The 15,742-nt window shown below is 45.7% G+C and overlaps 1 protein-coding gene across 1 annotated transcript in view; it reads right to left on the bottom strand.

The window, feature by feature from the left end:
• sfrp5 (secreted frizzled-related protein 5) overlaps positions 1–15,742 on the bottom strand; it is an 87,334-nt gene that overhangs the window by 50,538 nt on the left and 21,054 nt on the right. Inside the window, exon 2 of the mRNA XM_048551104.2 lies at positions 5,077–5,154. Coding sequence (XP_048407061.1) covers positions 5,077–5,154 — 78 coding nt within the window. The remainder of the gene's footprint in view (positions 1–5,076; positions 5,155–15,742) is intronic.

Genomic DNA, 15,742 nt, shown 5'->3' with positions numbered 1-15,742 from the left:
GCCTGGCAATAATACCATGACCAGGCCCCTCCCAACCTCTTGTTCCATTTTTGTATGGAGTTTTGATAATTGTCTCAAACCCACACCATTTAGAAATTTGCAATGACCTAGCATTGGCTTTTAGATGAAATGACCCTTGGTGCAGAATCAACTTTCATTTCCAACACTAACTTTATCCCAATAATTAAAATAAAGATTATCTCTGTAATATATAGAGTCCTGAAATGGAATGCTATGAAGTGGTTTGACAATTGAGTACCAAAGATTAAATTTGCTGATTTAAAAGCAACAATTTTTTAAGCACTTAACTATCGACACAGCTTTTGAGTTGGCAGTCCTGTAACAAATAGATAACAGATTTCGTAGAGTCATAGATCATTTACCCACTAAACTCAATTGTTTTCTCAGAGCTCAGAAGAATAAATTAGACCATAAGACCATAAGACATAGGAGTGGAAGTAAGGCTACTCAGCCCATCAAGTCCACTCCGCCATTTAAATCATGGCTGATGGGCATTTCACCTCCACTTCCCTGCACTCTCCCCGTAGCCCTTGATTCCTTCTGAGATTAAGAATTTGTCGATCTCTGCCCTGAAGGCATCCAACATCCCGGCCTCCACTGCACTCTGCGGCAATGAATTCCACAAGCCCACCACTCTCTGGCTGAAGAAATTTTGTCTCATTTCAGTTTTAAATTTACCCCCTCTAATTTTAAAGCTGTGCCCACAGGTCCTAGCCTCCCCGCCTAATGGAAACAACTTCCTAGCGTCCACCCCTTCTAAACCATACATCATCTTGTAAGTTTCTGTTAGATCTCCCCTCAACCTTCTAAACTCTAATGAGTACAATCCCAGGATCCTTAGCCGTTCATCATACGTTAAACCTACCATTCTAGGGATCATCCGTGTGAATCTCCGCTGGACACGCTCCAGGGCTAATGTGTCCTTCCTGAGGTGTGGGGCCCAGAATTGGACACAGTATTCTAAATGGGGCCTAACTAGAACCTTTTAAAGCCTCAGAAACACATCACTGCTTTTATATTACAACCCTTTATATTCCAATTGCTGCAAATAGAGATGTTGCTAAAACTTTCAGTGTTGTAATCATCAGGGCTAATACAAGAAAGCCAAATTTGAAGTGATCACAACAATTTATATCTCTATTATACCACACATCTAAGTCAGATTCTGATCCATCCATTGTTTATAGGCAAAGTACAGACCACATGCAATGGTCCGTACTTGAAAAGCACCCACACCTTCCAAAAATTTTACTGTCAGATGTAAGACAGCAACTGGGCACCAATTACTGAACAATCATAAATATGCTTATAACTACACTGATGCCTAGTTAAAGGTAATCAGTTGAGCTCATAACATGCCTCATTTACATTTTACAGAAGTGACATACATTCATCGTCAGTGGCCCTATCTCTGCAAACAAAAGGAATTTTTCCAGGTGATGTGCTGTTTCTGAATTATCTGGAAGCTTCAGGATCCTATTGATCTCATTGCATTCTCCATTCCAGCTAATGGCCAATTAGAGTCGCATTACAAACCAATCAGCGTCCTTTTCTCCTGTAGTATAAATTTGGCACTCTTGCGTTTGTCCTGATGAGTGCGGAGATGAAAAGCATCAGTAACGTTTTTCGCTTTTCCGGAATATTCAGGCTCTCCATTGCCAGAAGGAAATATATCCGTGATCTGTGTGAACACTGGATACACTTTGCTCATCGGCTGTAATTTTTGATGGCCTCACAGTTGGCTTGAACTAGTTGGGAGGGAAAGGTTAAGATGGCGTGAGCAAGTTTCTCCCTGTGATTCCACTTCGTTGCAAACGTGTCTCCATAGGAACATGTTGAGCAGGCAAATGGGGCCCCAAGGGAAGATAGCAGGGTCCATTTCATCATCTCAAACTGAGGCCTGAGTAACGATGAGCAGATAGGATAACATGTAGGGGATTGAGGACTGAGAGGAGATGGAGATGTCAAAGCACCTCTCCCATCAGGACATTCCCATTGGGAGATGGACACCAGTAGCATTCCCTCTAATTTTCTTACCAGCTGTGTGAGCCTCAGGAGACCAACATTTTATTTTATTCACTAATAGGACATGGGCATCGCTGGCTGGGCCAACATATATTGTCTATCCAAGTTACCCTTGAGAAAGTGGTGTTGAGCTGCCTTTTTGAACCATTGCAGTCCATGTGTTGCAGGTAGGCACACAATACCTTTAGGGAGGGAATTCCAAGATTTTGACCCAGTGACAGTGAAGGAATAGCGATCTACTTCCAAGATGGATGGCAAATGGCTCGGAGGGGAACTTGCACATGGTGGTATATCTATATATCTGCTGCCCTTTTCCTTCCAGATGGAAGTGGTCGTGGGTTTGGAAGGTGCTGTCTGAGGATCATTGGTGAACTTCTGCAGTGCAGCTTGTAGACTATACACACTGCTGCTACTGAGCGTCGGTGGTGGAAGGAGTGGATGCTTGTGGATGTGGTGACAATCAAGCGGGCTGCTTTGTCCTGGATGGTGTCGAGCTTCTTGAGTGTTGCCGAGACTGCTCCCATCCAGCCAAATGGGGAGTATTCCCTCACATTCCTGACTTGTGCCTTGTAGATGGCGGACAGGCTTTGGGGAGCCAGGAGGTGAGCTACTCACCACATTATTCCTGCCATCTGACCTGTTCTTGTAGCCACTGCATTTATGTGGTGAATCCAGATAAATATCTGGTCAATGGTAACTTCCAGGGTGTTGATTGTGGGGGAGTCAGTGATGGTAACACCATTGAATACCAAGGAGCACTTGTTAGATTGTCTCTTACTGGTGATGGTCATTGCCTGACATTTGTGTGGCATGAATGTTACTTGCCACTTGTCGGCCCAAGCCAGGCAGCAATTTTGGAACTGGGTGTCAATGCCATGACCGACACTACAGTGCAGCTTGCCATTTTTCAGAACATCGGAACGGACTTTGAGGCAACATTGATCCTGAGTACAGATTGCCTTCTGCATCGAACGTTGAACTGGTTTTCCCTTCATTTTTAGGTCAACCTTCATCCCACTCTTCCACTTCTGATTGCAGTACAAGACCACCCCTGATCATATTGTCCCATCTGGATCACCCTCCCCAACCTCCCAACTGGAAACAACCAAACATCACCTCCCACCCATCATCCAGCACCCTCACCACACCCCCACCCCCGATCTAGCAATCACCTCCTGATCATAATGCAAACTCCCACACCCCCTCATCCCTTTAGCTTGTGGGGGACCTCACTCCCGTGTTTGCTGTGTGTGGGCACAGGCCCCTGAAGGTGATAGGGCAGGTTGAGAAGGCAGTGAATAAAGTGCACACTGCCCTTCATTTAGCTTGGCATTGAGTACAGGAGCAAAGAGGTAATTTTGAACTTGTACAAGACACTGGTTAGACCTTGAGCTAAGGGTTGTGTATTGTTGTGGACAGTTTAAAGGAGATGCATACTCATTAGAGAGGGTATAGAGCCAATTTGCAAGAATGGCTCCTGGGATGAGAAATTTCAGTGATGAGGCTGGGACTGTTCTCCTTGGAGAGAAGAGGAGGTTTGATGTAGTTTGCAAAATCATGAGCGTGTTGGATAAAATAGAGAGAAACAAAATCGTAAATTGCTGGAAAAACTCAGCAGGCCTGGCAGCTTCAGTGGAGAGAAGACCAAGTTAATGTTTCAGATCGAGTGGCCCTTCTTCCAGTGGCCTCATCACTGAAATTTCTCATCCCAGGAGCCATTCTTGCAAATTGGCTCTATACCCTCTCTAAATTGTATGCATCTCCTCCAAACTGTCCACAACAGTACACAACACTTAGCTCAAGGTCTAACCAGTGTCTTGTACAAGTTCGAATTTCTGTTTTTATTTCTGATTTTTTTCGGTTCCTTACTCAATAGGGAGAAGCTGTTCCTACCATAAAAGGAGCAAGAGCAAGATTTCAAGTGATACACAAAAGAAGCAAGAGCGTTGCAGAAAATATTTTTCCCACTCAATGATTAGTTACCATCAAATGATAGAATACCCACTGTGTGGAAGCAGGCCATTTAGCCGATTGAGTCTACACCAATCCTCCAAAGAGCATCCCACCCAGACTCACCCTAACCTTGGATTTCCAATGGCTAGCCAGTAAATCCCTGAACACCATGGGCAATGTAGTGTGGCCAATTCATCATCTTTGAACAGTGAGAGGAAACTGAAGCACCTGGAGGAAACCCACATGGACACGGGAAGAATGTACAAATCCCACACAGACAGCCACCCGAGATTGGGATCAAACCCGGGTCCCTGGCGCTGTGAAGCAGTGGTGCTCACCACTATGCCAACGTACTGCCCCAAAGGGCCTGGAATGCACTGTCCAGCTTTGTGGTGGAGGCAGGTTTAATTGAGGCATTCAAGTTGGCATTGGATAATTATTTGGGTAGAAATGGGGTGCAATAGCATGGGGTAGGAGTTTGGCAGTCGGACACGATGCTTGTTTGAAAAGCCAGTTCAAGCATGATGGGCCAAATGGCCTCCCCCTGTTCTGGAACAGTTCTGTGATTCTGTGTGTAGTCAAACACTTAACTATTGCACAGGACAGTGTTCCCATGTGACCTCGGGCCTTAGATTCCTGCCATGTTGCCAATCCAGCTGGTCAGTGTAAATCTGCAACCAGCTATCCAAATAAAGCTCAACAGCTTCATACATCTCCTGGTAATCACCTCCACTATACATGATAACCATGTAACCATAGTCAGTTGTTGTAAAAAGTCAGTTGTATCTGGTTCAGTAATGTCCTTTAGGGAAGGAAATCTGCCGTTCATACCTGGTCTGGCCTACACATGACTCAAGACACAAACCAATGTGTTTGACTCTTAAAAGCCCTCTGGGTAATTATGATGACCAATAACTGATTGTTTAGCCAAGAATGCCCACATCCTCTAAGCGTGTAAAAAAAAACTCAAAGCCATTGGGTGTGTGAATTTAGGTGATATCAGGACCTTTGGTGAGTGTCCATCACCCTTAGCACTCTGAGTGAAGAGGGATTGGGAATGGGTGGACAATGACTCACCAAATTCACTCGCACAGAAATGTTCCAGAATGACGTCCGCCTTCATCTCATTGTCGCATGGAGGGCATATCTTCGAGACTGAGGTGAGAGAACAGACAAAATCGAGAGGTTAAGGATCTGACCTGGGGATTATTGCCAAGCATTAAAGCCACATCCATCTGGTATACTTGTTCGTTCACCAGCACATACCAGACCTGTGATAATAAAGTGTGAAGCTGGATGAACACAGCAGGCCCAGCAGCGTCTCAGGAGCACAAAAGCTGATGTTTCGGGCCTAGACCCTTCATCAGAGAAGGGGATGGGGTGAGGGTTCTGGAATAAATAGGGAGAGAGGGGGAGGCAGACCGAAGATGGAGAGAAAAGAAGATAGATGGAGAGGAGAGTATAGGTGGGGAGGTAGGGAGGGGATAGGTCAGTCCAGGGAAGATGGACAGGTCAAGGAGGTGGGATGAGGTTAGTAGGTAGGAGATGGAGGTGCAGCTTGGGGTGGGAGGAAGGGATGGGTGAGAGGAAGAACAGGTTAGGGAAGCAGAGGATCTCTACCATGTAGAAGCACTAGGGCAGCAGATAAATGGATCACCGTCACCTGCGAGTTCACCTCCAAAGCATAGTCTGTCCTAATTTGGGAACATATCAGCATTCCTTCACTTTTCCTGGGTCAAAATCCTTAATAGCACTGTGGGTGTACTTACCGCAGACTGCAACGATTTACCACCACATTTTTGGGTGTAAATTAGGGATGGGCAATAAATTCTAGCCCAGCCAGTGAAACCCACATCCTGAGAGTTATTTTTTTTAAAAAAATGCATGACCAGACTTGGATCATGTCATTCTGGGTGCCAGGCTGAAGTCCTACTCCTGAACTAAGCTGGATCATCTCAACATTTCCTCATTCAATCTATTAATGGCAACACTTGAATGATTCAGGGATTACATTGAATCGGTAGCACAGAAACAGGCCATTCAGCCCAACTGGTCAATGCTGGTGTTTTATCCTCCATAGCAGCATAAACCCCAATGCAAAACTTTCAATTACCTGGCCCCATTTGGGACCTCAAGCTTTAGAGTAGTCTTTTGAAACATAGCCCATGTGGCAGCCAGTTTGTATCCAACAAGCCCTCAAAAGCAGCAAGGGGGACTGGAGGATTGCAAATGTGACACCACTGTTTAAGAAAGGCACAAAGGATAACGCAGGAAAGTACAAACCTGTCAGCTTGACATCAATAGTGAGCAAATGGATGGAGGACATAATGTAGAATAAAATAAATATACACATAGAGAGAAAAATGAGTTAATGCCTGATAGTCAACATGGCTTTGTCGGGGACAGGTGATGTTTGACAAATTTGTTCTTTGACAAGATGACACAGGTAGTGGATGTGGGTAGTGTTGTAGATGTTTTATATTAGTTTTTCAGGGAGCATTTAGTATGGTGCCACGGGGCAAGTTGCTGAGCAAATTAGATATGTTTGGCATTGATGGCCCCTTTGCAGCATTGGTTAGAAGTTGGTTAAAAAACAGGAAATATGGGTATTTCTCAGAAAGGAGGTGATTTGAAAGTAACGGTCCCCAGGGAACAGTGTTGGAACCTTTGCTTTTACTGATTTATATAAATGATATGGAGATGGGTTTTGAGGGCAAAGTCTGTAAATTTGCAAATGATATTAAGCTAGGGCGAAGGGTGCATTGTGAGGATGCTAAGCAACTTCAGAGGAACATTGACAAGTTGGCCAAATGGGCAGGCACCTGGCAGATGAAGTTCAATGGAAACGAATGTGAGGTAATGTGTTTTGTTCGAAGAAACATAGAGTGGCAATACAGGCTCAGTGTTACAACTGTGAGGGGAGTGCAGGAGCAGAGGGATCTTGAGCTTCACGTGTATGATTCTCTGAAGGTGGCCAGGCAAGTTGAAACAGTTTTTTAAGAAGGCCTATAGGATCCAGGGCTTATAAATAGAGGAATAGTGTAAAAGCAAGGAAGTGATCCTGCACCTCTACAAATCACTGGCCGGACTACATTTGGTGCATAGTGGTCAGATCCCTGCACCTTATTTAAAGAAGGATGTTAAAGGCCTGGAGAGAGTTCAAAAGAGATTTATTAGAACAAAACCAGGAATGATGGATTTTAAATATAAGGAGAGATGAGGGAAATTGGGCTATTCTCTTTGGAGCAGAGAAGATTGAGAGGCTATTGAGGTGTTCAAAAATTTGAACAATTTTGACGCGGTAAAGAAGGATATTCTGTTTCCACTAGTTGGTATGTCAGTAACTAGTGGTCACAATTTCAAGATTGCCAACAAGAAAGCTGGGAATGAGATGAAGTTAGAACTTGGAGTACGCTACCCAGGAGAGTGACGGAGGCCGATTCCAGAGGAGGTTTCAAAAGAGAGCTGTGTATATATTTGGAAGTGATGAATTTTCAGGACTATAGAGAGAGGGCTGGAGAATGGGATGACCTGGGTAGCTCTTTTAGGAGCCAGTACAGATACAATGGGTTGAATGGCCTCCTTCTGTACTGTAAAATTCTATGATGATGATCTGTGTTTTGTGATGCTGGTTGAGGTATAAATATTGACCAGGACAATGGCCCCCTCAACCTGACTTTCTTTGAAATAATGCCTTGCCATCTTTGATCATAGATCTGGCCGAGAAGATAGAACCTTGGGTTAGCACCTCATCCCAAAATGGCACATCGAACATTTCAGTGCTTGGTCACCTTGACGTACAAACATATCTGACGATGCTTCTTGGGATCTTAAGAAGACAATTTGACACTAAGCCACATAAGGGCTGCTGCCCAAACGCCTGGTCAAAGGGAGTCTTAAGGTGGGAAGAAGATTGAGTAGTTTAAGTGGAGAATTCCAGAATCGGGCCCTGGATGACAGAAGGTTTGCCTGAAGAGAAAGAAGTAGATGATATGTTTCAAGAGACCTAGTAGGAGATAGTTTGAGAGTTGTAGGGTTGAAGGAGGATGTAGAGATGATGAGGATAATTGAGACATAGTCCTTGCGATAATTGAGACTGCTTATAAATGCAGGGATGAGAGTTTTAAGTCAGAGGTGACAGGGATAGAACATAGAACAGTATAGCACAGTACAGGCCCTTTGGCCCATGATGTTGTGCCAAACTTTTACCCTAAACCTAAGGTCTATGTAACCTCCACCCCTACCTTATACTATCATCCATATGCCTATCTAATGGCTGCTTAAATGCCCTTAATGAGGCCGACTCCACTACCCTCTCCGGCAATGCATTCCATGTCCCTACCACTCTCTGAGTAAAGAGCCTACCTCTGAGGTCTCCCTGAGTTCTATCTCCACTCACTTTAAAACTATGTTCCCTCGTAAAAGCTACCTCCACCCTGGGAAAAATTTCTGGCTGTCTACTCTATCCATACCTCTGATCATTTTGCACACCTCTATCAAGTCACCTCTATCCTTCGTTGTTCAAAAGAGAAAAGCCCTAGCTCTCTCAACCTTTCCTCATAAGACCTTCCCTCCATTCCAGGCAACATCCTGGTAAATCTCCTTTGCACCTTTTCCAACGCTTCCACATCTTTTCTGTAATGAGGTGACCAGAACTGGACACAATTCTCTAGATGTGGCCGAACCAGGTTTTTGTCTAACTGGAGCATAACTTCACGGCTCTTGAATTCAATCCCTCTATTAATGAAAGCTAACACAGCATACGCCTTCTTAACAACTCTATCCACCTGGGTGGCAGCTTTCAGGGGACTGTGAACATGAACCCCAAGATCCCTCTGTTCCTCCACACTACCAAGAATCTTTCCATTAACCCTGTATTCTGCTTTCAAATTTCCCCTTCCAGAATGAATCACCTCACACCTTTTGGGGTTAAACTCCACCTGCCACTTCTTAGCCCAGCTTGGCATGGATGTTGGAACCAAAGTAAGTCAGGGATGTGTTAGACTTGTCATATTAATGCTCAGTGTTGAATAGCAGGGAAATTCCCTTGGCTTCCCACTTTAACCCTCCAGTTTATCGAGCAAGTCACTAAAGGCCAGAAGATTGAGGAAGTAGCCTGCCCTGTCTTTGTGTCTCTTGCGACTTCCTTCCCCCATTCCCTGAATATCCGATACCCGGGAGACAGACAATGTTTGGACCTACAGAACAGAATTGAAAGAGGGAGAAAACGAAAAAAAAAAAGTGAGTCCAAGCTTAAAAAAATAAGGATGAATGTCTTAGATCCGTTCAATTTTAGCATAGCCTTAGATGCTATCTGGTAGACACAATTAAATTGAGCTTAATTCAAATATTAAAATATTTTTATCTTAAATCTCACTGAATTAAATTACTTCATAGCAATAATATAAGTGTGGCCTCAGATGACTGTGAGCTGAAATGTTCTCTTCAGTACATTGAAATCATTTAGCCTAGTTAGCAATGGGGAAGAGTGGTTGTTTCAACTTAAGATAAATTGCATTTAGATGATGTTAAACTGAAGCTCTGTCTGCCCTCCCAGGTGGCATTTGAGATCCTACAGCCATCATGTCAAAGAAGGGCAGCGATAACAGTCTCCCTGATGTTTAGTTCGTATTTTTTTCCCTCAACCAACATGACTGAAAAATAAGCAGATGCAGACTCCATCCCGTCGCTGTTTGTGGGTTTTGCTACACGAAAACTGATTTTCCTTTCTATTCCTTGGGATTCTGGTTTCTCTGGTAAGACCTGACATTTATTGCCGTGTTGTGAATTGCCCTTGAGAGGTTTATGGTGAGCCGTTTTGGACAATGCAGCTGATTGATTTGATTTTCATTTTAACTGATTGAAGAAAAGTTTTGTTTTGCATGCTATACAGGCAGATCATACCATGTAAAGTACATGAAAATCTCTGGGGAATATATAGAATTTCTACAGTGTGGAAACAGGCCCTTTGGCCCAACAAGTCCACACTGAACTTCAGAGCATCCCACCTAGACCCATCCCCAATAACCCATCTAATCTATACCTCCCTGAACACTACGGGCAATTTAGCATGGCCATTCCACCTATACTGCACATCTTTGGACTGTGGGAGGAAACTGAAGCACGCCCACACAGACATGCAGAGTACGTGCAAACTCAGTTACCTGAGGCTGGAATTGAACCTGGGTCTCCAGCGCTATGAGGCAGCAGTGCTAACCACTGTTCCACCATGCCACCCCCATGCTAATTAGGGTGATAGAACAGAGCGAGGAATACAATGTCACACAAATGCAAAGTTACGGCTGCAGAGAAGGTGCATAAACAGCAAAATCAGCATTAAATTTTCTAGATCAAAACCAAAAGAGCTGCGGATGCTGTAAATCAGGAACAAAAACAAAGTTGCTGGAAAAGCTCAGCAGGTCTGGCAGCAAGTGTGAAGGCGAAAACAGAGTTAACGTTTTGGGGTAAGTGACCTTTCCTCAGGTGTTTGGGAAAACCTCAGTTTATGTGCAGAAAACAGGGAGGTGGGTGGGGTAGGGAGTATACAATAGGATAGAGCCCAAGGAGAGAGAAAGACAGTTGGACAGCCAAAGGAGTTGCTCACGATCAGGCTGGGAGGGTGAGTAGTTGTTAAAGGGGACTGTTAGTGACTAACAGCAGGGTGTGTGTAGTGGCAGGCTATGTGGTAACAAGGCCTGGGGTGTGGGATGGGCTAGGACATGGCAGAATTTAGGCCCTAAAATTATTGAACTCAACACTGAGTCCAGAGGGCTGTAGGGTCCCTCATTGAAGAATGAGGTGTTGTTCCTCCAGCTTGCGTTGGACTTCACTGGAACACTGTAGCAAGCCGGAGTCAGAGACGTTGGCCAGGGAGCAGGGTGGTGCATTGAAGTGGCAGGCAACGGGTATTTTAGGGTCTTTTTTGCGAGTAACACGTAGATGTTCTGCGAAGCAGTTGCCCCAGTGTAGAGGAGACCACATTGTGAGCAGCAAATTCAGTAGTCTAGATTCTGGGAAGTGCAGGTGAAGTGTTGCTTCACCTGGAAGGTATGTTTGGAGTGTGGAGGGAGGAGGTAAATGGGCAGGTGTTGCACCTTCGCCAGTTACAGGTGACGGTGACATAGGGCTGTGGGAAGGTGTTGGGGGTGATGGAAGTGTGGACCAGGGTGTCCCAGAGGGAACAGTCCCTGTGGAAGGCGGAAAAGGGAGGGGAGGGGAATATGTGTCTGGTGGTGACATCTCGCTGGAGGTGGTGGAAATGGCATCTGATGATCTTCTGGATGTGGATGCTGGTGGGCTGGTTGGTGAGGATAGGGGGAGCCCTATCGCAGTTGCGGGAGGGAAGAGAAGTGGTGAGGGTGGAAGTGCAGGAGATGGGTTGGACCTGGTTGAGGGCCCTGTTGACAATGGAGCTGGGGAATCCTCGGGTGAGGAAGAAGGTGGATATTTTGGAGGCTCCCTTGTCGAAGGTGATCTCGTCTGAACATATGCTATGGAGACGGAGGAACTGAGAGAATGGGAGTCTTTACAGGAAGTGGGGTGTGAGGATGTATAGTCCAGCTGGCTGTGGGAGCCTTTGGGTTTGTAATGGATATCGCTGGCCAGTCTATCCCCAGAAAGCAGGGTGGAAATTGGAGGCAAAATTGATGAAGTTTTCCAATTCCAGACAAGAGAGGGAAGCAGTTCCGATGATATCATCAATGTATCAGAGAGAGTTATGGGTGGGGGCCGGAATCAGACTGGAACAAGGAATGTTCCACGTACCCCATGAAGAGACAGGCATAACTCGGGGCCCATGTGGGTACCCACGGCAACCCCTCTTACTTGAAGAAAATGAGAGGAGTTGAAAGAGAAGTTGTTGAGGGTGAGGACAAGCTCGGCCAAGTGGAGGAGGGTGGTGCTGGGTGGGGATGGTTTATCTCTTTGCTCTAGGAAGAAGCAGAGAGCCCTAAGACCCTTCTGGTGGAGAATGGATGTGTAAAGGGATTGCACATCCGTAGTAAAGAGGATGTGGCTGGAACCTGTAAACTGGAAGCTTTGAAACCGGAGTAAAGCGTCAGGTGAATCATGGATGCATGTGGGTAGGGATTGGACCAGGGGAAGAAGACTGAGTCAAGGTAGGAAGAGATGAGTTCTGTGAGGCAGGAGCAGGCCGAAACAATGGGTCTACCTGGGCAGTCCTGTTTGTGGATATTTGGCGGGAAGTAGAGACGAGCTGTGCAGGGTTGGGGAACTATTAGTTTGGAAGCGAAGTGGGGGAGATCACTGGATGAAATGAGATCAGTAACCATGCTGGATACAATGGCCTGATGTGCCATGGTGGGGTCATGGTCCAGGGGAAGGTAGGAGGAGGCATCCGAGAGCTGGCGCTCAGCCTCTGCAAGGTAGAGGTCAGTACGTCAGACTACAACAGCACCACCATTATTGGCAGGCTTGATGAAAAAGTCAGGGTTAAATTTTAGAGTTGAGAGGTCCAATCACAGGCATTTGGCATGCTTTCATTCGTTGCTAAGTCGTTTAAGTACTGGCCTTGGGATGCCATGTTGAGGTTGTCCAGGATATTAGTGAGGCCACTTCTGGAATACTGTGCCCAGCTCTGGTTGCCCAGTTATAGGAAGGATATTATTAAGCTGGAGAGGATTCCGAAGAGATTTACCAGGATGTTGCCAGGTATGGAAGATTTGAGTTATAAAGAAAGGCTGGATAAAGCAAGGACTTTTTTCAATGGAGTGTAGGTGGTTAGAGACGATCTGATAGAAGTTTATAAAGTGGTGACATGTATAGATAGAGTTAATTATAGTTGTCTTTTCCCTAGGATGGAGAGGATTTCAAAATAAGGGCCCATTTTTAAGTTGAGAAAAGAGAGGTTGACAAAAGACATGAGAGGCAATTTTTTTTTACACAGAGGGTGGTTCACGCGTAGATTGAACTTCCTGAGGAAGTGGTATGTGTGTTACAATTATAACTTTTAAAAGACATTTGGATAGGTAGGTGAATAGGAAAGGTTTGGAGGAGTATGGGGACGGAGACAGGCAGGTGGGCCTAGTTTAGCATGGACTGGTTAGACCGAAGGGACTGTTTCTGTGCTGTACGAGTCTATGACAATGTAAATCTAATAAATAGAAACCGCTCTTATATCTTTTGCTTCATGTTTTTTAAGTGATGAAAGAGGCTGTAAGTGGTTGTAACTGGGCTGGGGAGGGGCTTGGATTACAGGCAGAGTCTACCATTACAACATGCATCGGGGTAGCAGAACAGAGTGCAGGATACAGTGTAACAGCTGCAGGGAAGGTGCGGAGAGAGATCAGAATTAACATTTGAGAGGCCTACTCAAAAGTCTGAAAACAGTGGGCAGGAAGCTGTTCTTGAATCTGAGTGGCTGTCTCTGCCATTTGAGAGCATAGTTTAGTGTCAGCCACTTTACTGCAGTTCTGGAGATATATGTCAGCTCGGATGAGCAAGGAGGGAAGATTTCCTTTCCTGAACCAGATTGGTTTGAACAACAATCTATACAGCCTCTATTACCTTTTCATTCCAGATTTATTTAATTAGTTGAATTTAATTTCCCCCAGCTGCCATGGTAGGATTTGAACTTGTTTCTCTGGAGCATTCGTCTCTGATTCTGGATTACTGGCTTGGTACAGCAATCAGCCTCATGGCTCAGTAGTTAGCACTGCCACTTCATAACACCAGCGGCCTGGGTTTGATTCGAGCCTTGAGTGACTGTGTGTGGAGTTTGCACATTCTCCCTGTGTTCTTGTGGGTCTCTTCTCACAGTCCCAAAAATGTGCAGGGTAGGTGAATTGGCCATGAGAAATGCAGTGTAATAGGTTGAGTCTTGATGGGGGGGATGATGCAGGCAGAATGGCCTCTTTTTACGCTGTGGGGATTCTATAGAAACAATGCTGCATTATCCGTGATGTTGGGAACTGCAGATGCTGTAGAATCCAAGATAACAAAGTGTGGAGCTGGATGAACACAGCGGGCCAAGCAGGCCTAGACCCTTCATCAGAGAGGGGGATGGGGAGAGGGAACTGGAATAAATAGGGAGAGAGGGGGAGGCGGGCCGAAGATGGAGAGAAAAGAAGATAGGTGGAGAAGGGAGTATAGGTGAGGAGGTAGGGAGGGGATAGGTCAGTCCAGGGAAGACGGAAAGGTCAAGGAGGTGGGATGAGGTGGTAGGTAGGAGATGGAGGTGCGGCTTGGGGTGGGAGGAAGGGATGGGTGAGAGGAAGAACAGGTTAGGGAAGCGGAGACAGGCTGGGCTGGTTTTGGGATGCAGTGGGGGGAGGTGTCGAGCTGTGCTGGTTTTGGGATTTTGAAGCTTGTGAAGTCCACATTGATACCATTGGGCTACAGGGTTCCCAAGCGGAATATGAGTTGCTGTTCTTGCAACCTTCGGGTGGCATCATTGTGGCACTGCAGGAGGCCCATGATGGACATGTCGTCTGAGGAATGGGAGGGGGAGTTAAAATGGTTCGTGACTGGGAGGTGCAGTTGTTTATTGCGAACCGAGGGGAGGTGTTCTGCAAAGCGGTCCCCAAGCCTCCGCTTGGTTTCCCCAATGTAGAGGAAGCCACACCGGGTACAATGGATACAATATACCACATTGGCAGATGTGCAGGTGAACATCTGCTTGATATGGAAAATCAAGGTGAACATCTGCTTGATATGGAAAATCAATTGGCTTTCCTACTTCCCACTTTGTCCAATAGACCGTACACCATAAGAGCTGACAATCACAGGTGCATAGGAGCAGGAGTAGGCCATTCAGCCACTTGAACCAGCTCTGAAATTCTACACCATGGCTGGTCTTCCATCTCAACACCATCTCCATGCATTATCTCCAAAAGCCTTGATCAGCCAGAACTTTATCAATCTCTGTCTTCAACATACTCAATAACTGAGCTTCTACAGTCCTCTGGAGCAGAGAATCCCACAGATTCAATGCCCTCTGAGTGAAGAAATTCTTCCTTATCTCAGTCTTAAATAACTAACAGTGCGTTCTGAGATGGCATTTCCTTGTTCTAGACCCCAACCTGCAGGGGAAATGTTCTCCCTACATCTGCACTATCTATCCCTTGGAGAGTTTTGTGAGGGCTGAATCCTACAAGAAGTTGGCTGAGTCATTTTTGCTGAGCGCCAAGGAAGGTTTCCCTCTTCAAGATTTCGTGTGCTATTTTCCCCAGTTTTGCCCCATTATCTGTTGCATCCCGATGGTGGCTCACTTGCATTCCCCCACTTGCCATGGCGAGAACCCCTAGGATTCCTGGTGCTGGTGTTATCTTTAAAACCCACCTGCATGCTGCCCTAGACGTGCTGGATGGAGGCTGATTGGCACCTCATGTTGTGAACATACACTCAAAGGTCCTACGAGACGGTGGAGGTGGGCCAATGGCAGGCACTGTCCTTGGAGGATGACCTGACAGTTTGTTGCAGTGCCGAACATCGGAGGGGCTGCATGCAGACACAGCCGCACAGCTGAGAGGGATTGTTGTTGGTGACTAATGGAGGTTAGGAGCAGCAAGCGGTGGATCTAAATCACCAGCTTACTGTTCAGACTTTCATGTTGGGAATTGTTGCCGTCTAGTTTCTATTCTGAAGGTGGGAGAATGGGAAATTGTAAAAGCGAGGCGAGGTGATAAATAATGAGGATGCTAATACATGGTAGTGCATGCAAATAGGCCTCTGGCTAGTCACTAATGAAAGTCTCATCACTGTTCAACACTTGCTTGGAAAATGG

Source organism: Stegostoma tigrinum, chromosome 20 (assembly GCF_030684315.1).
Source record: "Stegostoma tigrinum isolate sSteTig4 chromosome 20, sSteTig4.hap1, whole genome shotgun sequence".
NCBI classification, from domain to species: Eukaryota; Metazoa; Chordata; class Chondrichthyes; order Orectolobiformes; family Stegostomatidae; genus Stegostoma; species Stegostoma tigrinum.
Note: the sequence above shows the minus strand (reverse complement) of the source record. Positions and strands in the feature narration are given on the sequence as shown.